The sequence below is a fragment of the Phoxinus phoxinus genome (genome assembly GCF_949152265.1).
Source record: "Phoxinus phoxinus genome assembly, chromosome: 12".
Taxonomy (NCBI): Eukaryota; Metazoa; Chordata; class Actinopteri; order Cypriniformes; family Leuciscidae; genus Phoxinus; species Phoxinus phoxinus.
This window is the reverse complement of record NC_136887.1, coordinates 6,383,824-6,407,981: the sequence shown is the minus strand read 5'-3', so window position 1 is coordinate 6,407,981 and position 24,158 is coordinate 6,383,824. Positions and strand designations below refer to the sequence as shown.

The 24,158-nt window shown below is 36.9% G+C and overlaps 1 protein-coding gene across 1 annotated transcript in view; it reads left to right on the top strand.

Annotated features, from left to right (window-relative positions):
• The first annotated feature begins 805 nt into the window (after positions 1-805).
• The window catches only part of LOC307007844 (E3 ubiquitin-protein ligase TRIM39-like), an 84,295-nt gene continuing 60,942 nt past the window's right edge, over positions 806-24,158 (top strand). Inside the window, exon 1 of the mRNA XM_079630221.1 lies at positions 806-1,422. Coding sequence (XP_079486347.1) covers positions 1,027-1,422 — 396 coding nt within the window. The 5' untranslated portion in view covers positions 806-1,026. The remainder of the gene's footprint in view (positions 1,423-24,158) is intronic.

Here is a 24,158-nt window from a genome sequence, read left to right as displayed (position 1 = left end):
GTTTGCCGAAGTTATCTTTAATCAAAGTTTGAAAAGTTACTTCAGGGTCTGGAATGGTTCTTTTTTCTGATGACGTAGGCATGACTGCTTGGGTTGGTTAATCGCTTAACCACTCCCTCAAACCGTTACTCTGCTATGGGCGAGAGATGGAGAGCAGGAGCGCTGAAGTAAAACCCTCTGTTCAATATTCCCTTTCACTCGGAAATGCGTCACAACACTTGAGAAAAGTCGTTTGGAACTTCCGGTTCACGCGGACTTTAAAGGTGCTGTATGGAGTTTCAGCGCCATCAAAGGCGCCATCTAGCGGTGATGTTTCAGATTGCAACCAATACGGTTACAAGCGAGTGCTCGTGCGCGTGCTTTCTTTTGTCTTTTATTATTATGTGGAGTTTGTGTTGGAGTCTGTGTTGTGCTAGTCGTTTCCTAGTATTAGCAGACTCCATGTCATAAAGTTGCAGTGTCGTCGCTGTTGAGTGCAAAGTCAGTAGACGAGGAGAGAGGCGAGACGCTCAGGAGCGCGCATGCAGGTCTCAGTCACGTCACTGGATTTCGCGGCAAATCCGCCCCCGGAGACTTCACATAGAAATAGGAATAGCCTACTTGCTTTCAGAGGTAATAGCAAAACCCGCCAAGTGGATCATTTTATTGTGAGATTACAACCCCTTCACACACAGGTAATAAAAAATGGATTCATTTTAGTATAAAACTCCATACAGCACCTTTAACTTATTTTATTTTTTTATTTGTTAATTATATAAGTATACAACCAACCTGTCTTCAGAAACTCCACCCTCTTACAAAACCTACAGGAAGTGACTAATCATTATTTCTACCTTTCATTTTGACTGAAAGCTAAAACGAGTCAGTGTTGTGAAGAACAGAGGAGGACACATTATATTAGGATTTTTGTTTATTTCTGAAGTAACCCAGATGAGATTGTGATTGTAATAGTTACTTATTTTTCAAACCAAAGTTCAGAAAGTGAAAGTAAACTGTAGATCGTTGGATCTTTTACAAGACGAGGAAATGGATTCAAAATCTGTGGAAGAGCTTTCTTGTCCTGTTTGCTGTGAAATCTTTAAGGTTCCTGTTATTCTGTCCTGTAGTCACAGTTTCTGTAAAAAGTGTATACAACAGGTCTGGAAAACTAAGGAAACTCAGGAGTGTCCTGTCTGCAGGAGAAGATCCTCAAATGAACATCCTCCAGTTAATCTTGCGTTAAAAAACTTGTGCGAGTCGTTCCTGAAGGAGGGAAATGAGAAGCGTTCATCAGGATCTGAGGAGATCTGCAGTTTACACAGTGAGAAACTCAAACTCTTCTGTCTGGAGGACAAACAGCCTGTGTGTTTAGTGTGCAGAGACTCAGAGAAACACACCAATCACACATTCAGACCCATCAGTGAAGTGCTTTCATCTCACAAGGTAAGACTAATGTCTCTCATGCCATATGCTAAACACAGTGCTAAACATAGAAACATTTCTCTTTCGATTCGGTTCACTTCGACATTGCGTTTGCTAACGCTTAGGAAACCCTTTCCTCCAAATCTACTGAAGCCTTATTTAATCACTGCAGTAACACTGGCCAATGGTGTTCAAGCGTGCAAAATACGTGGGGCTTCTTTCTATATAAGCGGCGTTTGTACGTCATTCATTCTGAATATTTTCCTTCAGCCAACCTTCTGCAAGAAGCCTATCATCAAGGGCAAATTCCCAACTGCGTTTTTGAACCCTTAAAAGACACTTCGGGAAGGGGATGCCATTTTGAAGTGGTGCTCCAAACGAAAGTGATCAACTGGTTCCCTTCACAACTGGAAGAGTAACCAATCAAAAGAAATACAACGCAACGAGCAATCAAGGCACTTTTAATGTCAGAAATCATCACCTGAGCAAACACTCTCCGCATTAAGACACTCATTCCCCTGAGGTTTCCTCGTCTCACACTCCTCTACCCCAGAAGCCTCTGAATCACTGGGACTCGACTTTGGACACTTGATATGCACATTTATGAGGTAGAATTGAAAACACCTTGCTTGCCTTTGTGCGTCTTCCAAATCTACGCATTTTGACCCAACCAAATTAAATATAAAACTGTACATTTGATTAGCAATAAAACCTCTTTCGCAAGTGAGTTTAACCTCGGCGTTCACACACACACACACACACGTAACCCACACCCCGTTACCCGAGACTAGACCAATCAGGGAGAGACGTCCAATGAAGTGAACAAACTTTCATTAAAGTCGGCATGAAATCAAATTTGACAAATCTTCTTTTTATATGTAATATTGTAGTTGTTAGCGATCGCCCTCGCGATCAGAGGCATAATAAGACCAATGCGCCAGGAAATCCCAATTAAAGTGAATTTATTGTGAAGACAGTGCAAATCCAATGGCAACAACAAACAAACAAAACAAAACAAAAACAAAGAAAAAGAAACTAAAAATAACATAAATATTTACAAGGTTTCGTGGGAAGGTAGCCACAACAGCAGTGGTATTGTTTGGTTAACAAACTTTCTGGAACCAGTTTCTATGGGCTTGCTTCCACTTCACACAACCAACCTGACCTCTCTTGCACCATGCTTCTGGCAGCCATTTATGGTCTAGTCCACACCCTGGAATGTACCATTCTACAGGTAAGTTACTTTCTAACATATGTACTTCCAACCCCCTAATGCATATTAAACAACAACCATAATTAAATTACACAGTAACAACAACATGCAACTATGATGCAAAACAAAATGCAAAACAATGAATTAACCATTATAAACCTGGCTTTACAGGAACATTTGGAAACCCCCCAGTTACCCAACATGGTTTCTCCCAATCAGGCAGCATGTGCACTATGTTTAAATACTCTGCATTTAAAATAATACAGGTTTGGTCACAGATGTTTTCCAAGCAGGTAAGTTAGATATATAATAATGTGTTAAACAATTTTCAATAAAGTTTCAAATCAAACATATTTGTGTTGTGGTTCTCTATAATGATGAATGAACAACGTTAGCGGCTAGGGTTGCCACCCGTCCCTTAAAATACGGAATCGTCCCGTATTTACAAGTAAGATGATGCGTCCCGTATCAAATCAATAAGGGACGCGATTTGTCCCGTATTTTACATTAGGCCCACATATAGTTGAATAAAAACATAAGGATTTTGCAGTATGGATAATACTAATAGCAAATATAAAGAAATCAATTTCTTAGTAGAGAAGCTCATTGCGTGATTGCATTTTAGCGTCTTTGTTTCTATAGCGACTGAGTCTCGTGAACATGCGCTGTAAACCTGCACGTTTTTTAACCCCTTGTAGTGCTGTTCGGGTCTTTTCGACCCCAAATGACGTTTGCTGAAATAAATAAAACATTATATTTGTCCAAATGATGTGAGACTTTGCACGGTTGACAACACTTTCTACATCTACAAAAAAAATTAAATAAATTTGAATAATATCTGTTTTTTATGTTAGTGTGGGGGGGGGAAAGTCACACTTGTGTTGTTTCAACAAAATGTCATTTTGAAACATAATAGTTTTTTTTTTTTTAGGATTTATAGTTTTAGGATTTAATGGGTGTCCCTTATTTTGCCACACTGAAGGTGGCAACCCTATTAGCGGCTAATGATACCCAAACTAGTGATGGGCAGATCGAGGCTTCGTGAAGCAATGAAACAGTTGCACCAAATGGTTCATATTGTTTCGAGGCTTCGAATCAATCCGACACCCGTCTCCACGGTGACACCTAGTGGTCACTTGCAGGTGTTGATCCTGAAACAACCTTGACGAGCCATTAAAAAAAATGTGTTGTTTTTTTATTATTGTATTTTTCTAATATGTGAAGCTTGTAACCTAGGCTCCTCACTGTGCATAATGTTATTTTGGTCCTGCAAAATGAATATTAATAAAATAAATCAAGCCACAATGTCTCACTTTTTTTAGATATTTTTATTCAAAAATATTAATTTCTCTGCTGTGGAAGGACTTAGCCTACTTCTTTTTTTACAGATAATTTCTCCAGCCTTTGAAAAAATCCTCACAAGAGACACTTGTTGCTGGTATGCAAAGACATTTTTTAGCCAGGACAAACAAATGAGGAAAGATTACTGCTCTCTCTTTCCAGTAAGTTAGTGGATCATGAGTTCTGGGCAAATACGCATCGTTGATGTATTTTTTCACTTCCACTGTGGCATCAGCTCCTCAAATGGCGCATCATGGATGATGTATTGTTGCAGTATGCAAGCTGCCGATCACAATACACACATCTCACTTTATTTGGGGTTTCTAAATGGAAATGCTCCCACACCACAGATGTACGGCATCTCTTCTGGGGAGCCTCCATTTTATCTATCTATCCAAATCTATCTAGATATGTATCTCTAATCTATCTATGTAATTAGATATATGTATCTACAATCTATCTATGTATTTAGATATATAATATGTATCTATAATCTATCTATGTATTTATATATGTAGCCTATCTTTAATCTATCTATATATGTATCTATCTATCTATTAATCTAGCTGTCTATGTTTATATCTATGTATCTATTAATGTGTCACTATATGTATACTCTGTGTCTCTAGCCTATCAGTCAATGAGTTGTGTAAATTTAAATGTAAGCCTAAATAAAACTAAACAAATCGCACTATAAATGTCACTATATCACCAAAAATCCGCTATCTCAAAATCAAACTACTCTCACAAAAACCCACGAGGTCAATATGCGTTGACTTCACTTTTATACAGATGTGCGCTTGTGTGGTCTGTTCCCGACCCTGTCAATCAAACGCTGATTCGGCGGATCACACCTGATGAAACACTTAGTGAAACATTTCGAGGCTTCGTTTGGCCATAGTCACGTGACATGGGTGTTTTGAATCACGCTTCGGATCAGTGTTTCGAATCATCTGCGCTTCGGAATCTCGCAAAGCTTCGGAACGACTGTTTCGCGTCAGCCATCCCTAACCCAAACACGTTGTACATATCCACTACACATAAACAAATACACATTGTACCCTCAAATATCTAAAACACATTATACACAATACATTCAAGTATTGCACAAACATTGCACATTCACAACACTGCAGTCTGAATATCCAGGATATCAGTGTCAGTAAACAGACTGCGTTAATGCGGCACATGTTTGTGTGTTTGATATGGTGAACCTTCATACAGTCATTCATGATCACGGGTTTGCTCCGTGACAGTAGTATTTATTATAAATGATTTATCTGTTGACTTCATTTTTTTATTTTTATTAATCAAATACATTACCCTTCCCTCCCCCCTCGAAACGACCTCTCTTCTCTTTCGGTCACGTGCCGTGGCGAAAGGGTGCGGCCAGAGCCGATGAAGGTACGGCTATCAGTGTCTGTCTCGTTAAATATAAATATGGGCTGATTACTGCCTGAAAATGTAGCTGCTCGTCCTCGTTCTCGTCGCCGGGCTCCTTAATAAAAAATCCTTCATGGGAGGGTAACAGTGGGGAGTCCGGTGGAGAGAAATCCTCCACAACTGAATGTAAACTGGCATTCAAATCTGCCTCCATTTTGTTTGCAACGCCCAACCTTCAACAATCCAATCAATTCCCGAAGGACGAAATCAAGCCCGCCCTACATTTTTTTTCTAATTTCAGAAGCCGTTTCACTCGGATATACGTCACAACAAGGAAAAAATTACAATCTCAACTTCCGTTTCATGCCGACTTTAAAAAAAGAATCCTTAATATATATATATATATATATAAAGCAAGAAGGCACATACAGGGTCAATCAGAACTTTACCGGATCTATCACTCTTTTGAAACATTAAGGCACTTTGCGCATAAATATTTCATTGAAAGTGTATGTGGCTACTATAACAGCATTATAGTAGTGGAACGATTCTTAACTCTTTCCCTATCATTGACGAAAATGTCCGTCATTTGTAAAAAAAAGAAAAAAAACATTGACGTAATTTTCCGGATTTCCGTGCCTTCACTGTTATATGGTAGGGCACTATTACGCATCTTCTGAAAGAGAAAATAATCTCCTGATTCATGAACACATGTGAAGAAGATGCAGAAACAAGCGATTTCATATGCAATATGCACATGTAAAATAACATGATCACCGACATTAAACAGCATATAAATCAAAACTGCCAAATGTTACTGAATGTAATGTCGCCATAGGACAAGCTAGAGGACTGTGCAAGCATTAGGGGTGTTGATGACTCAATCTACTCCATCTGTGTTTTTATCATCGTTCTGAATTGTCCAGATGTACACTCTTAAAAATAAAGGTGCCAGGAAGAACCAAAAAGGAGGTTTCACAGCGATGCCATAGAAGAACCTTTATTGGTACCTCAAATAACTTTTCACTGAAAGGTTCCATGAAGAACCTATTTTTAAAATATATGCTGTAATCGTTTTGATGGTGATTGATGGTGAAGAACCCTTTTATAATCGAAATAACCTTTTAGCGCTACAAAGAACCTTTTGTGCAATGGAAAGGGTCCTTGGATGTTAAAGGTTCTTCATGGAACCATATACCCCAACAAAGAACCGTTTAAGAACCTTTATTTTTAAGAGTGATAGTCTTGGACAAAAACATGACTACATTTCTCAGCTTTTTGCTCAAAATGTTGATTTTTTATTTAACTTACCCGCATTCAAGTATTGATAAAAAAGAATGCATGCAAAAAAGTTATATTTTTTGTTTAACACCAGAGGGTCAGTTATTTCTTTTAATATATTGCATGTTCAGATATTCATGCAAACAAATATTCTGGGGACCATGAAAGTTTTGTGAAAATGATCAAAAACACTGGCGGTGGCTGGTAACTTTTTCTTAAAAAAAAAAACGCTGGCGTGGAAAGAGTTAAAGGGAGCAAGAAAGCTCACCCTTTCCCCCTACCCACTTGGGCCCTGGCTCTTGTGCCTGATGCTCTCACAGGACCCCAGTTCAAGCCCTTGCAATCAATCACTCTCTCTCAAGACAGCGCTCTTACCTGCAGAAGCTGTCAGTTGATGACTCATGCATCGAATGTGGGCCAGGTGATTCCAGTCACCTAGAAGCCTAGGAAGGGTTATGTACCTAAAGTGCTTTCGACTCTATTTAAAGCGCAGGTCATAAGACTGCTTTCCGTCCCGAAACACCAGCCGGGGCGGAGCCACTTAATACACTCTTGATGTGCCCTGTACGTGCGTTGCGCGTTTAAATCGAGCACTCTAGACGGTTTAGGCTAACAGAGCAGCTATTTGTATGTTTTGGAGGGCGCACGAAAGGCCTGCCTGTGTCCAAGCAAAGACTGTCACACTGGATTGTTGTTGCAATTGCTCTGGCTTATGGCTCTAAGGGCGTGGAATATCCTATCGGGGATAGAGCCCACTTCACCAGGGGAATGGCTTCCTCATGGGCATGGGAAAATGGCATATCTAGGACCTTTGCATGGCGGCAGGCTGGTCGTCACTCAACACTTTAGTGAAGTTTAATAGCTTAGATGTGCCGTCTCTTTCCTCACATACTGTCTGGGCGAGCAGCGCACCCGCATACCCAGTCTACCTAGCGTGCCATAGATATATACACTAGATGTCACTTTGGGGTTCTAAGCATGCGTCAAAACCGCCGCCATCTTGGAATAGGGGTCTTGTCATAGGAAGTAGCTAGGTAACACTGTTATCTCCACCTGTACTTCGAATTCATGGATGATGCCGGACTTTTGTGCTGCGTATGGATGTTCACACGAACAAAATCTGAACTAGGAAGAATGTTTAAAAAAAAAAAAAAAAATTATTCTTTTTCTTTTTCTCTGGACTGCATGGATGCAGGCTTCACGCACTTTAACTACCCAGGAATCCTTGCGAAAGGCCAATCGGACAACGGATGGGAGGAACTTTCACTCACGGACAATTGTTAACATGGCTGAGAAGAAAATATTTAAGTGTAAATATCATTATGGTTTGTATGACCTAGGTGTACATTTTACCAGTTGTTACCTACAGTTTACAAACATTATGGTCATCAACCAGTGGTTGATATCTCAAACATAAATATAAATATATATTTATATTTAATATAAACATAAATAGCTTGCTGAATAATAGGCTACGATCGCATTATAATTCATTAAATAAATAGAACCGAATGTCAGGGCTTTACTGAGTCATATGTAAATGTAGAAATATAATATTTAAACAACAACCGGACCGTCTTCCTATTTCCGGCGTGACGATCGAGTCTGTCCCAAAAATACCTCTCAATGCGTCCTCGTGGACTCGCGCCAAGGGCCCTATAGGTCTGCACTACATGACGTCACCAAAGTGTGCCATTTGGGACAGGGCCTTCGTGTTGATTTCGGAAAACACGCAAACAAATTTAAGTAGCGCTTGCGAAAACAGACACAAGGCTGTATCTCCGCAACGCTTTATCATATCAAGACCAAACTTGGTACATGTCATCACAACCATGACCCAAGGCTACATGCTGCGTTCCGGCGCAGCGCCACCTACTGGTCCGGAGATATGAAAAATGTCTATTTTTGCTAATAACTTCTGAATGGTTTGTCCAAAAATCATAAAAGTGGTATCGTTAGATTCAGGGCTGAGTCGACTGATATCCAATTTTTCCAGATCAGCCATTTTGGCTCTCCACAATTATGTGCTGAAATGCTGTATTTTAGGAACGCATGAACGTATTGTTACGAAACTCAGTATGGGTCATCAGTACAAGGCCCTGAAGGTACGCAAAAGATTACGAGACAGCGCCACCTTTTGGTCAAAAGTTGTAATTAAATTTCCAAAAATGCTAATAACTTTTGAATACATTTGTCTATTGTAATGACACTTATCTTAATATATTCCTTGGGTTATGCTGAAAACATAGATATCAATTTTGGCATAGTCAGCCAAACTTCCTCTCCACCATCTTTATTTCTTTTAAAACCTACTTTTTCAAACTCCTCCTAGGCAGTCGCTCCACTTCTCACCAAAATCGGATCGTGTCATCTCCAGACTGTGCCGAGTAAAAGTTATGGATTCCGCGTCGATAGACAAAACCGTTTTCGTATACCAGGCATGATGCCAAAATGACTATTCAGGCTTTATATCTGCAATGCCTTGACATACAGTATTGACACCAAACATTGTATGTGTCATTGTCACTTCACTCTGACCACATCACATCAATTTTGTAACTACGCCACCTATTGGTCGAAAGTGATAATCCATTAAATCATATTTTTAGTTAATGTATGTGATTTTTCAGCCATTTCGCCTTAATTCATCTTTACATTTTTTTTTTTAGTTTAGAGCTTTATTAATCCCCGTGGGGCAATTAGTTTGAGCTTACATGGTGCCTCACATAAAACACTTAGCACATACATAAAAAAAAAAAAAAAAAAAAAAAAAATCACTTATTACATAGACATATTGCTTCAGGCACGAAAGTAAATTTATAGCGATTTGTAGAACATTTAATTGCCCTTAGACATCGTCCCAGGGGCATCCACTCAAAGTCCAAATGCAGCGGGCGTGTACTATCTCCTATTATTTTATGAGCCATCCTCACCACTCAAAGTCCAAATGCAGCGGGCATGAACTATCTCCTATTATTTTATGAGCCATCCTCAGCACTTGCTGTTCGTAATAAAATGTAAGGCTTCGTAAGGGAACACCAATAATTTTAGAGCACACGTTAACAATACCCTGCAACCGATTGTTGTTCTTTGTAGACAATGATGAAAACCAACAAATAAAAGAAAAATACAGGATACTTTCAACAAATGAGTTATAAAATAACTTAAGAACAACTCTTTGTACATTAAAAGCATTAAAGGGTTAGTTCACCCAAAAATGAAAATAATGTCATTAATGACTCACCCTCATGTCGTTCTAAGCCCGTAAGACCTCCGTTCATCTTCGGAACACAGTTTAAGATATTTTAGATTTAGTCCGAGAGCTTTCTGTCTCTCCATTGAAACTGTATATACAGTATACTGTCCATGTCCATAAAGATAATATAAACATCATCAAAGTAGTCCATGTGACATCAGTGGGTTAGTTAGAAGTTTTTGAAGCATCGAAAATACTTTTTGGTCCAAAAATAACACAAAATAAGACTTTATTCCGCATTGTATTCTCTCCCGGGTCTGTTGTCAATCCTTCACAGTTACGCTGATGGCGTAAGACGCTGATGACGTGTTATCTGGTGCGCCCGAGCTTCATTTATAGACTGAGGGAAACGCACGCTGTAAAAGTGTCTCATCCTCGACATGCACATTTACGCACCATTAAAAAAATGATATCCACGCAAACAATGTAGAATAGCTTGAATATAGCGTGCGTCTCCCTCAGACTGTAAACGAAGCTCGGGCGCACCAGATAACACGTCATCAGCGTCTTCCGTCAGCAGCGTCACTGCGGAGTCCTGAACGCAGATTCACAACAGACCCGGGAGAAAATACAATGCTGAATAAAGTCTTATTTTGTGTTATTTTTGGACCAAAAAGTATTTTCGATGCTTCAAAAACTTCTAACTAACCCACTGATGTCACATGGACTACTTTGATGATGTTTATATTATCTTTATGGACATGGACAGTATACTGTATATACAGTTTCAATGGAGAGACAGAAAGCTCTCGGACTAAATCTAAAATATCTTAAACTGTGTTCCGAAGATGAACGGAGGTCTTACGGGCTTAGAACGACATGAGGGTGAGTCATTAATGACATTATTTTCATTTTTGGGTGAACTAACCCTTTAAGCTTTCTTAGCACGAACAATCTTTGGTTTGACATTTTGATAATTGCATCATAATTTTGGTCAAACTTTAACTTGTTATCAAAAACCGTTCCCAAGTACTTATATTGCTTCCTCCACATGTGTGCCATTAATGACAATAGGTTGAAGTGCCAATGTTCCCCTACTAAATTTAATTACCATCTCTTTAGTTTTTGAAACATTAAAATGTACTTTCATACTACTACACCAAGAAATTAAATTGTACAAAACAGAACCATGTTCCTGATCATCCGCATATTTAACCAAATAACTATTATTTTGTAAACCATGACAGTCATTTGTGTATAATATAAACAAGATAGGAGAGAGCACACCTCCTTGAGGGGTACCAGTGGAGATATTTACAATATCTGATAACACCTCATTAATCCTAACCCTCTGTTGCTTGTCTGTTAAAAAATTAATGATCCATAGAACTAAACAATGATCAAAAATTGAACTGACTGATAAGTTTTTGCCCTAACGTAACAGGTTGCAAAAGATCTTTTAAGATTACCTTGCATGAACACACCCTCAATCTTATTCTTGTAATTATTTTTAGCAATTTTAATTGCCCTTTTAACTTCCCTATTTATCAGTTTTTTTCTCCTCATTAGTCCCCACAATAAATCCTCTCTTCTTCATGTTCAATATACATTTGAACTCTTTTGTGACCCAAGGTTTGTTATTAGGATACAGAGTGATCATTTTTGTCGGTATAGCAGAATCAACACAGAAAGTGATATATTTAGAAATGGTAACCACCAGAGCCGGACAGTAACGGAGTACATTTACTTGAGTACAGTACTTAAGTACAATTTTGAGGGATCTGTACTTTACTCGAGTATCATTTTTGGGGAGTACTCATGACTTTACTCAAGTACATTTGAGAGGCAAATATTGTACTCTTTACTCCACTACATTTCTATCCATAACCGTGAGTACTGAGTACCCGTTACTTCTTCTAAAAAATAAAAATAAAAGGAAAAAATAAAAATCTCGGAAACCCTCAATTAGTTGTTTCCCTCTCAAACGTGACTGGATTGTGCAGGCGCCACTGATTGGGACAGCCTATCAGCAATCAGCTTTCAGGTTCAGGTTCAGAGGTGTGTCAGAACATTGCTATATTGCCTTCTTTGCTGGTTTAGGTTTATTGATTTGATTGATGAAAAAACAGAGAAACTCACATGTACACACAATTGTTAGCTGAATTTTCTTTTCTGATATTAATGTAAGCTGAGCATTTGCTTTGATGTTCTTGAGTATGCGGTGTGTTTAACACAGTCAGGTTCAAATGGGTGCAAAAAATCCATTAAAACTCTAGCAGAGGTTTGTCAGAGCGTTGCCATTGTGCTATTGCCTTGTATTGCCTTTATGTAATGTTAAATAAAGCAACATGGTAAAACTATGAAAATGACTTGATTTTAATTTCAATTCCTTTTACATTATCCAAGGTATTAACATGAACATTTTTCATATCTCCATGTAGGACGTTTCTGTACATAAATGTAAGCACTGTGGCAGTAGTAATGCAATATTTAGAAAATGTACTCTTGTACTCTTGATACTCAAGTACTTTTAAAAACAAGTACTTCAGTATTTTTACTTGAGTAGACATCTGACTGTAGTACTTTTACTTGTACTTGAGTAAAATTTAGCAAGGGGTATCTGTACTTTTATTCAAGTAAGGAAGCTGTGTACTCTGTCCGCCTCTGGTAACCACCTGGGCTCGGTTCCCCAAAACGTTCTTATCGCTAAGTAGTTCTTAACCTATTCCTTAACCTCTCTCTTAACGTTATGGCACGATTCCCGACACGTTCGTACGCTAAGTATATCTTCTGTAAGTCACACTTCCGTAAGGTTGGTCTGGACCACTCTTAGCTTTACCTCATCACTGTTGCAGGTCTATAGGAATATAATTCTGAAGTTTTAATACTCCCAGACAGTATTCAGTTAGGCTAATTCAAGTGTTTTCATGCAAAGAATAAAATTGTCATTACACTGATTGTTGTTAGATTTTTAATTATATTATTATTATTAATTTAATTAAAAAGTGCTTTTAAAAGGCCAGTGAAAGCATATGCTACATCGGGTTGGTCAGTTACGTCCTATTCGGACGCTAATATTGTTTCTCATGGGCTTGTATGGTATTTTAAACATTTATAGCCTAGGGGTGAGTCTGTGATTTTAGTGCCGTCCGAATCCATAATATCAGTATTTTTTCTCACCCAACCCGCGTAAAAACCCCTGGCCAAATTAGTACCTACTGTTTTTTGACAAACAGGTCGTGTGGTAATTTAATTGCCGTCTGAATACACATCTCTGAGTTTACAAGAAGAGATTCAAAATCCACTGTTTAAACCCTTTTTGATCACTGCCGAGTACCGTACTTAAGATGTACACTTTTATTACTGAAATGCTGGAAAGTATTTAAAAGAACAATATTTCATCGCAGCTCCACCTCAGCGAACAAAAATGGGAAAGAGAAGAAAGCACGTACAAATTTGAAATGGTTATTGTGGCAGCAATATATGATACAATTTAAAAATATGTAGGCTAGGCTATTATAGTTTGGATTATTTTTTATAATATCCCATGAGTCCTAATAAATGCAATTTCAAATTTCAACTATTTCTGAAGTGCTTCTTTTATAAAGAAGCTTTCTCACATAAACAGCCCCTGCACGAGAGAATAATTGATTCTCGAGCCATCGATATCAACAAATTCAGCAGCATCGCCACGGACAGCACCGGGTAACGTCGCACGTAAGAAGGTATATCTTAAGCAGCTTCCTAAGGTACAGTTCGGGGAACACACTTAGGAACATAGACAACTTTGGTAAGATATATCTTTCGAGTCTTCTTAGCGCGCTAAGAGTGAGCGTTATCGGGAAAGTGAGTATTCACATATTTGGAATGGGATTAAATAACCAGTGCTTTGGGTGTCTTGTTCATTATATTTATTTTCATATAAAAGCAACAGAACTTAAATTACATCCAGTTTATTAGCAACACGGTGCACGAGCGTGAACCCCGCGATATCCATCTTTGATCTCACAGGTGTCAGATCCACTGCGAGAAGAGAGAACTGTCCGGCTTGCCTGCACTTTTTTCACTCCTCCCCTCACTTCAGCCGCCTACTCTTGACTTCAGGCGAGGCAAGGCGCATCTCAAACAAGCCTAGTGATCCGAAGCGTGATTCAAAACACCCATGTCATGTGACTAGGCTAAATGAAGTTCGGAGTGTTTCACAAGTGTTTCGGACAGGTGGCATGGTCCGCCGAACCAGCGTTTGATTGACAGGGTCGGGAACAGACCACACAATCGCATCTAGAAAAGTGAAGTCAACGCATCTTGACCTCGTGGGTTTTTGTGAGAGGAGTTTGATTTTGAGATAGCGGATTTTTGGTGATATAGTGGCATTTATTGTGTGATTTGTGTAGTTATATTTAGGCTTACATTTAAATTTACACATTGACTCATACTAAAAGACAGAGTAGGCTATACATATTGTGACACATTAATAGATGCATAGATAGAAATATATATATAGACAGATAGATGAATTGATATAGGCCTATACATAAATTAATAGATAGATAGATAGATAGATAGATAGATAGATAGATAGATAGATAGATAGATAGATAAAAATAACATTATGCACATTGAGGAGCCAACAGGTTACAAGCTTCACATATTAGAAAAATACAATAATAATAAAAAAAAACGCATTTTTTAATGGCTCATCGTCAAGGTTGTTTCAGATCAACACCTGCAAGTGACCGCTAGGTGTCACCGTTGAGACGGGTGTCGGATTGAAGTTGTTTCGAAGCCTCGACACAATATGGCACATCTTCAACTGTGCCCACCACTAGACTGAGATTACTGGTTGGTCTCTGTAGAAAGCTAACACTAGACACTAAACGCAATACAATACTCGGCCCCAGGGAGAGAAAGTCCAAAGCTTATAAAGAGTGTGAGATAGTTCTCAGGTGTGAGCGTGATTAGTGAAATCAGCTGTGTGTTGTCAATGCAATGAATGATGGGGATTGTAGTGAAGTCCATGCTGTGAGTGGGTGACCTCTGGTGGTGACCAACCGGAAGTGCATGGACCAGATTCGTGACAGCGGGGTTTATTGTAACACACTTGTTTTAAATAGTTCCACACATGCTAGCATGACGAAACGTAGTGTATTTACTAGTTCCCATATCAACACTATAGAGTAAAAATTGCGCCAAAATTAAAAAAATATTTAAAAAGATATCACTGAATGTTTATTTAAACATAGCAAATGTAAATTTCTTACTTATGTTAATTTTTCATCTCTATTTTTTTATTTATTTAAAATGAGACAATTGTTGTAACACTGAGTTACAATGTGCCCCTATTAGAACTGATATTCTTTTCTATACTTTTATGAATTGTATTGAGAAACCATGAGAAGAAGGTCAAGAAGAGTCAATGTTCCGAAATTATTAATTATTATTATGAACTAGCTGTATAGCTGTGTTTTCCTGTTTGTTGGTTGTCAAAAAAACAATATATATTTTGAATTATTAAAAAATGCCATTATTTTATATGAAAACCTTAATAAAACCTTGTATTTTATTGAGAAAATATTTTAGTTTGTCTTGTATATTTTTTTGATTGGATTAGATTACATTTTAAGCTGTCATATGGCCATGTTACAATGTGCCCCTCGCATGTTACGGGCATGTTGTCACATTTCACTTCCATTCTTTCAGGGTAAATCTATAAAAAAGTATACACTATATTAATAACTCAAAACCACATAATTGTACTAGACATTTGGGAAATTAATGTGGGAAACAATAAATACTCTGAATCCTAAGTAGGTTAACACAAACTGAGAAAGTAAAAAAGCGTAAGGTTGTGCCCCGCTCCCCCCTAATCAATCAAACCCCTAATTCAAGTATAATAATCTTTTATTTTTATTCTGATTGAAACTATGATTTTTATAATTTTATCATGATCCTAAAGAAAGAAGTTGCATTAGGTATGTTTTGCAACGTTAACTTATTTGTTATTAATTAAGCAATAATCAGCTTTAGATCAGGCATTTTACTGGGGTCCTAAGCTGGGACCCATCACTTCACCACACCGGCGCCTGCGCCATTTCACCAGAGCCAACTCCACCCCCGGTGTGACACGGCATTTCAAAAATAGAAATGTCATGGGTTATTAATATTTTTTGCATTAATAATATGTGATTTATTACAAGACAGACCAAAAAGTAATTGATACAAACCTTCTTTCACTTTCTGTATTTGTATTTGCTCAACCACTGATGTATAACTGCACAGATATAATAATTTAGAATTGGCCATTGAAAAAAACACATTTGTTTGATGTTCATCCTTTCCAAATTAAATAAAAAAGGATATATATGTCCTGCAACTTTCAGGCACAAATGCTTCATGAGAATGACCCATTCAATACGGAGCCCCGCACAGGACATACAAGGAGAAAAAGTAAATTGTGCGCACGATATAGCGAATCAAGGGAACGAAATAGTTTCTTGCATGTTGTGTGCGGGGCTCTGTAATTCAACATATAAAGTATATAACAATAAAAACATCCAAACATACAATGTTTAAACCTCTTATAGCTGCATAAGTTTCACTGATTTTCACTTTAACCTGCAGGAGGAATTTAATACAGCGCTGACGTCCCTACAAGACAAGCTCAAACATGGAGAAGAAATTAAGAAAAAGTGTGATAAAACAATTCAACACATCATGGTGAGGATATAAAGAGTTAAATACTCAACATTCACACACAGTTTATTATTGACATTAGTGGAGTGTGTGTTCACACAGCGCTGACTGAAGTGAATGTGATGTGATTTCAGTCTCAAGCTGAGCACACAGAGCGTCAGATTAAAGAAGAGTTTGAGAAGCTTCATCAGTTTCTCAGAGATGAAGAAGAAGCTGCAGTCACTGCACTGAGGGAGGAAGAGGAGCAGAAGAAGCAGAGGATGAAGGAGAAGCTGGAGGAGATGAACACACACATCTCAGCTCTTTCACACACAATCAGAGACATGGAGGAGATGATGAAAGACAATGACGTCTCGTTTCTAAAGGTGACAAATCAATCTGGCTTCATTCTCTGTGCAGAAAACAACTTGTATAGAGAGACTCACTGACAGTGAGAGTGTTTGATAAGATATTAAAATGTTTTCAAACTCTATATTTTCCAGAACTATAAAGTCACGATGGAAAGGTAAGTGAGCTGCTCGTATCTCTTCTCTCAGTGGATCTGAACTCAAACTCACTGCAGTTCTGACTCCTGAATGTTCCTCAGAGTCCAGATCTCACAGCCGGATCCACGGATGAGTTCTGGAGCTTTGATTCCTGTGTCGCGTTATCTGGGTAACCTGCCGTTCAGAGTCGGGAAGAAGATGCTGGAAACTGTCCAACACAGTGAGTCTCAGCAGATCTGACACATAGTTCACATATAAACACACACAGTATTAACATTTGATAGAAATATATGAATTATCACTTGAATTTCTAAGTGAAACTGTATTTCAGAAAATCATCAGATCATACAGCGAACTCATAATAAAGTCTATTCCTCATGATCTATGTTTATGTATTAGGATACAATAGTCTTTATTGAATAGTGATATTAAACCTGAAGCCTCAATCCATTCTGACAGTAACTGAGAGACCATTGTTATGATTTTATGATTTCTTTATGAAGTCTTTAAATGTGTTTTACATTTACATTTCTAATATAATCATATCTCATCCTCTAATCTGATGTTATTCTCTTTGCAGCGCCGTTGACTCTGGATCCAAACACAGCAGCTCCTTATCTCACACTCTCTGCTGATCTGACCAGTGTGTCGTTCAGTCGTGTAGATAAAACACTTCCTGATAATCCAGAGAGGATTGACAGGTATGCATGTGTCCTGGGATCTGAGGGCTTTAACTCAGGAACACACTGCTGGGATGTGGAGGTTGGAGACAGTACAGACTGGATTCTTGGAATAACCACAGCATCAAACCAAAGGAAGGGAGATGTCTTCTTTAAGTCTAATGTCTGGTGTGTGGATTACATAGAGAGCAAATACAGCTCACAATCCCCAGAGCAACCCGTCACTGTCTTTACTGTTAAACAGAAGCTCCAGCGTGTGAGAGTTCAGCTGGACTATGACGGAGGAACAGTGTCATTCTCTGATCCTGCAACTAACACACATTTACTCACATTCACAACATCCTTCAAGGACACAGTCTTTCCATTCTTATATAATCACTGCACAACTTCTCCTCTGAGGATCTTACCAGTTAAACTGTTTATCACAGCAGAAAATCACAGTTAAATCTGATTCTGCTTCTAGATTAATACAGTTTGGCAAATTATACTTCAATAACAACGCTGTAATAAAAGGGTCTCATTCATCAATCACACTTAAATGTAAACTTTAGAGCTAACCTAACAAATCTTTTTCTTTCATGAATCACTTTTACACTAGTAACACAAAATATTTACACTCAGGACCTTAAAGACAAAAATATCCCCATTGAAAACTACATTTCTTTTATTAATCCCAGGGCCATTTAACAAACAAACACTTAACATTTTATTCTGTTGATAAAGATACAAAATTAAAGTTTGGACCTTTTCACAAGATGGCGCCATTTTCTCAGGTTTGGCCTATAAAGCAAATACTCGCTTTATTCATGTTTTCTTCTGCGTCTCAATTGTAATTTGTGTGGATGTCAGTGTGGTTTCTGTACATGTACTAGAAAAAGTGTGTGTGTGTGTGTGTGTGTGTGTATAAAATATTTGATAGAGAAAATGTCTACTGCAAATCACAACTGTTTCTGTTCACTACTGTACTGTTCATACCAGTGGAGCTTTGCTTTTTATTTAAAACACAACTTGTTTATATTCATGGCTTTTATTTGGTAGCAGTTTTTTAGTTTAACATGTTTTATTAAATACACATTTTATATATATATATATATAATCATTTTAATAAATTTAAACCTCTAACTTTTTATTTTTTTCACTTTTGTAACTTTTTTCACCAATAATCTTCCAAGAGTCTTCTTCTTGAGTGTCTCCAGAATTAAATCTGTTCTCCGAAGCTTCAAATGTTTATTTTTTGACGGACATTTTTGACGGACATTACCTCAGGGTAACTTTATAAACTGACGCTTTAACTTTATAAGGGTTAAAAATCTGATTTCTGTATTTTTAAAAAATATGTTATTATTATTAATATTATAATTTTTTAAGTAACCATTAAGTAAGTCATAAAATAGTGAACGTGTTTAAATCCATGGTTACAATATAAGACAACATAAAGTGTTGAGACATTTTAGTAATAAACCCTTTTCAGATTTTTTTTTTTTCTCAGAAGCATAAGTCGTCATATTTGGGTAAACTTATATAGCGGTGAATGAGAGACTACATTAAATATATTTTTTGTTCTTTCCATTTCCTCAAATGGCAAAAGAAAAACTCCACAATATAGTTTTCACAGCTTTTAAAAGGGAAAAAATAGAGAGGGATTTATAACGGCAGTCAGAAGAGAGAAAGACGTCAGTTTATCCGTCACTCCGACAGTCGCTGTATTAGAAACATCACAGCGGTGACTTGTTTTTTTGGTAATATAATACAATGTTATAAATGTACATACATTTTTTTTGTATGGAAATATAAAAAAAAACTTGCCGATGACAATTAAAACAGTTTGGAGTCAATTGGATAAATTATGTATTTTACAGAAATCACTGTGAAACGTGTCCTCCTTCTTGCCAGTGAAATCCTCATATGTTCATTATTACTTGAGCTCTGAAAATTATGAATTCATTGTGAGGCAAGCAGCTGTTTATATATTCATGCAAAATGATTGACAGAAAAACGGGTCTAGATGCTTTCAAACCGTTATTTAGATTTACACTTGATAATGATTTAATTTACAAATTAATGTGTAATATTTTTTGGGTAATAATATTGGTCACAGTGTGACAGATTTTCATCATTCAAAAATGGGATGCACAAAACTGTCTTATGTAACAGGTGTTGAAAATATAACAACGTTATGATTAAAAACATTGTAATACTAACATTATAATTTTAAAAAAGCACCAGATGCAAAATGATGCACTTCAATGGATAATAAAGCGGTCCTTGATTATAATTTCACTTTTCTAAATTTAGTTGGTGTGTAATGTTACTGTTAACATAAACAACATCTGCAATGTTACGACGCTCAAAGTTCAATGCAAAGGGAGATAATTGCTTTTACAGAAATCACTTTTTAAGGACTACAACAAAAGGCGATGACACTTGTCTCTTATGATCTGCTTTAATTGATTTCTGTTTGCATCATTGATCATTATTTTCCTGTTTATCTCTGTAAAGCTTCTTCGAAACAATCTGTATTGTATAAAGGTGATTTTCATTCAGTCGTAATGAAAAGGAAATAGTGACAGATCTTTTCTTACATATTGTGACGTACATCTGTGTAAAAGATTATCAGAAATGTAGGGCGGGTTCATCAGTAATGTGTGCTTGTAGTGGAGTGTAGAGTTTAAGGAGGATAAATTATGGATGAAATATTACAAGGATGAAAAACATTTTTTTACAAAAACTAATAAAATTGTACATGGATGAATCGTTCACAATAAGCGCCTTTTCAAATTAAATTTAATTTAATTCCAAATGCTTGGAAATTTCACTTTCATTTTTTGCTTTTATATGCATTGGTAACAATAATCTTGTGTCAATTTAATTTTACAGAAATAAAAGTAAAATACAGTTAATCAACTTGTGAGAAAATAAATCAACACGATGAGAAACTCATTAAACATCTGATATGACCATCAGTAAAATAGTTTTGAGAAATCACAGCAGTCTCTAGACCAGCGCTGACAACTTCTGAGTTCAGCTTGGAGTGAGAATTATAGAATTAACACAAATTTCACAAATAGATTTGATTCGATAAGCTTGCGGTTTGATTTCGATCTAGATTTCAATTAGATTCAATGTTGATTCATTTTGAAATACTATATCAGGTACAATATGTTTTTTTTTTTCTCAAGGAAATACATCTGTCTAAACTAATTCTGTAAACTATAGCCTACAGGGAAGCATGTCAGACATATATTACTATAAAAAGTAAAAGATTCAATATGTAATATTTTTCGCCGCTAGGGGTCCCTAACCTCTTACAATAACAAAGGCTTATGTTGATGACGCAAAATTTCCGGCGGAATTATGGAACTTGTCGTCAAGCAATGGATCTAATAATGTTTATGGATGAGTGAATACACTGATGTTTTTATCATGACTGTGGTATAAAGCAGGGCACGATTGCTAATAAGAGACAGATATCAGCGCCACACACACGAGTCCCGCAGATATAAAGGAATAAGGACATTTAATTTCTACCGAACTACTCGCAACTGCTGTATTACTACTCACACAGGTCAGTTTATTAGACAGATTAAACTTGTGCGGTAACGCAGCGCTGCTTCACTCGCTCTACACTATCACACTAAACTGCATTTGAGTGTGTTGAAAGTTATAATGTTATTCTATATGTTAGTTTGTTGGCTATATGATACTAGCAGTAAAGCTAGATCAACATTAGAATAACATGCATATTCTAACATTTCATCATGTTGAGCTATATAACATTGATTAGTTTACATTTGCTCATCCGTCTAATAAAGTAACTTTGATACAAGAGCAGCGTCTCTGTCAAGTTGAAGTTAGTCATGGATGCTGAGCTCTCGGCATCTCGAAAAAGCCTCAAAAGATCTCAGAAGAAGATGAGATGCAGAATTAGTTTTAATATAAATACAAGCAACAGAAATCCACAGCTGGAGCCAAAATCATCAAAAAGTAATCCTCAAAAAACAAAACCTGTCCAATGGGCTTTTCACAAAAAATATTCAAAAAACTCCAGAGGAGAAAGTCCCAAAAAAAAAAAAACTAAAAAAAAACATAGAAGGAAATAATCAACAGGCAAGAGAAAATTAAATGTCTCCGAGTTAAAGAACACTTACTTGGGCAACCGATTTTAGAACAACTGAACACCAAGCAAAGAGGCTATGAGACAGAGTGACTTAAATACACACATCTGAATGAGACACATGTGAACCTAATAACACTAATTACAAATGGAATAAGCAGGGCACGATAGCACCATGAGCACCTCTAGAGGCCAAAGCATGACATAAGCAAAACACTGACAGATCCTCGTTTTAGTTCTGCTTTTGTCCCAAAGTCTGCTTGCCATGGTGCATAAGGTTTGAACGATTCAACAACACCGTGTAGCTAGACGTTACACACGCAGTTGTCCACGTCTGTCGCCATGGTTACTATGGCAGTACGATCGGAAACCAGGGATAACGCGGATATAGCGTCATTGACAGGCGATAAGTGAACAGGGATTCCGGGACGGGCAATTATTTAAAATTGGAATTTCTCTGAAATTAAAAATCTATGGGAACTTTTGAGATATTGTAAGTACACAACTGCAGGAAATATATCACACTGTGATTTTGGATATTTTATTACAAAATTATTACATATGGTACCTTTAAAGGCACAGTATGTCATTTTGGCCATATTCAAAACAATAACACAGGTGTAGCGTGGAATCATGGGAGTTGTTGTCTTCAACTCCACTGCCGATGGAAATCGATCCGACGAGACTCACATCATGTTCATGGATGAGGTAATAAAGTTTTATAACCATTACGTTTGATCAAATGATTTTATTTTGGTTTAGTTTAAAAAAGTTAAAAAGCCTTTATTCAAACCATGGCATACTCAAACATTAAAAATAACTACAACAGCACACTGATGCATTTCAGCCACTGAGTGTGTCAGGTACAACATGAGTCACAGGTGTGGATGTAATGAGTTTCTCTCAGACAGCAAATGCAGTGAGTTTGCTTCCTTCTTCTCTGAGAAAATCAATAATATCAGAAAGGGGATCAGGGGCCTGTTGCAATAAGGAGGTTCAACCAACTCTGAGTTAAAACTTAAACTCTGTTGACTTACCCTGAGATGGGAAACTCTGAGTTTTCGGTTACAGATCAGCTGAAATTAGTTAGTTCAATCAACTCTAAGTTGACTGGCTCTGAGTTAAGCGCGTGCACCACAACTATAAAAAGCCATTATCAATGGAGCGCAGATATTATGAGTAACCATGGCAACAGCACCAGACACAAAGAGGAATTACTGTTATACAGTGTTGAGTGTAATTAATTACCAAGTAATCTAAATATTGTAATTTAATTAAAGGGATTACTCTTAATTATTCTGTAATTTAAAATAAAATCTGATGTAATTACATTAAATAGGCTACTGCATAGAACAATATTGTTATACAGTGTATATATATAGAACAATTCTGTATAAAACAATAGTGGATTTAACATACATTTTTAAAAAGTATATTTTTAATGTAACCTTCTCCCTCTACACACTTTGGTCAATTCAAGAATAATTCATGCAATTGTATATTGTTAATTTGAAAGCATTAAAAGTGCAGTTTCTTGTCTCTCGTTTATGGAGGACCAGGAGTGCTACTTAAAAATAAAATGAAGAATCAATATATCAATTTAATAATTCAAACATAAAAATGTATATAAATAAATCACTTTTAAATGGACAAATTAATAGACATTTTTAAAGTTGTTATTTAATTAGTGTTTTTAAATGTATTGCAATAAAACCATAAAAAAATAAAAACATTTTAAATGTATAAATAAATAGACACATTTAAAATTGTTTATTTAATTCATGTTTTTAAACGTAGATTAATAAAACAATAAAAAGTACTTTAATAAATAATTTTAAAGGCACATGTTAAATCGCTTTTTTTTTTAAAGCATTTGGCAAACCATTTCTCTATCTATTTGCCAAATGCTTTTCTTTATCCATTTGTCAATCGAGTTAAAAAAATGCCATTGGACAGTACACACGTGGGAGCAACCAATCACCTTTCGCCTGTCTCCCACTTGTAAATGTAACACGCACTGTCATTGGACAGTTAGAGAGACCAATACTTTGTCCCGCTTAATTTGCTTCCGTGGCGCCATTTTAACGTCTTGAACGTAATTATTGTGTATAAAACATGCAAGTAGGACCATGGCAGATATCGCCAATATTCTAAGAAAACTTGCCAATGATGTGATGGTTCAACTTCTCATTCCAATGTCCCAGACCGAACAGCAACTCCATCTGGAGCTCAAGGACATAACGTTAACGCAGTGGACGGTAAGAAAAGTAGCTTTTCTTAAATTGTGTTGTTCGTCTCTATGCGAATGTGTTTGTTCACATGATTTATGCCAATATTATGACATATAATTTGAGATGTTATAAATAATATG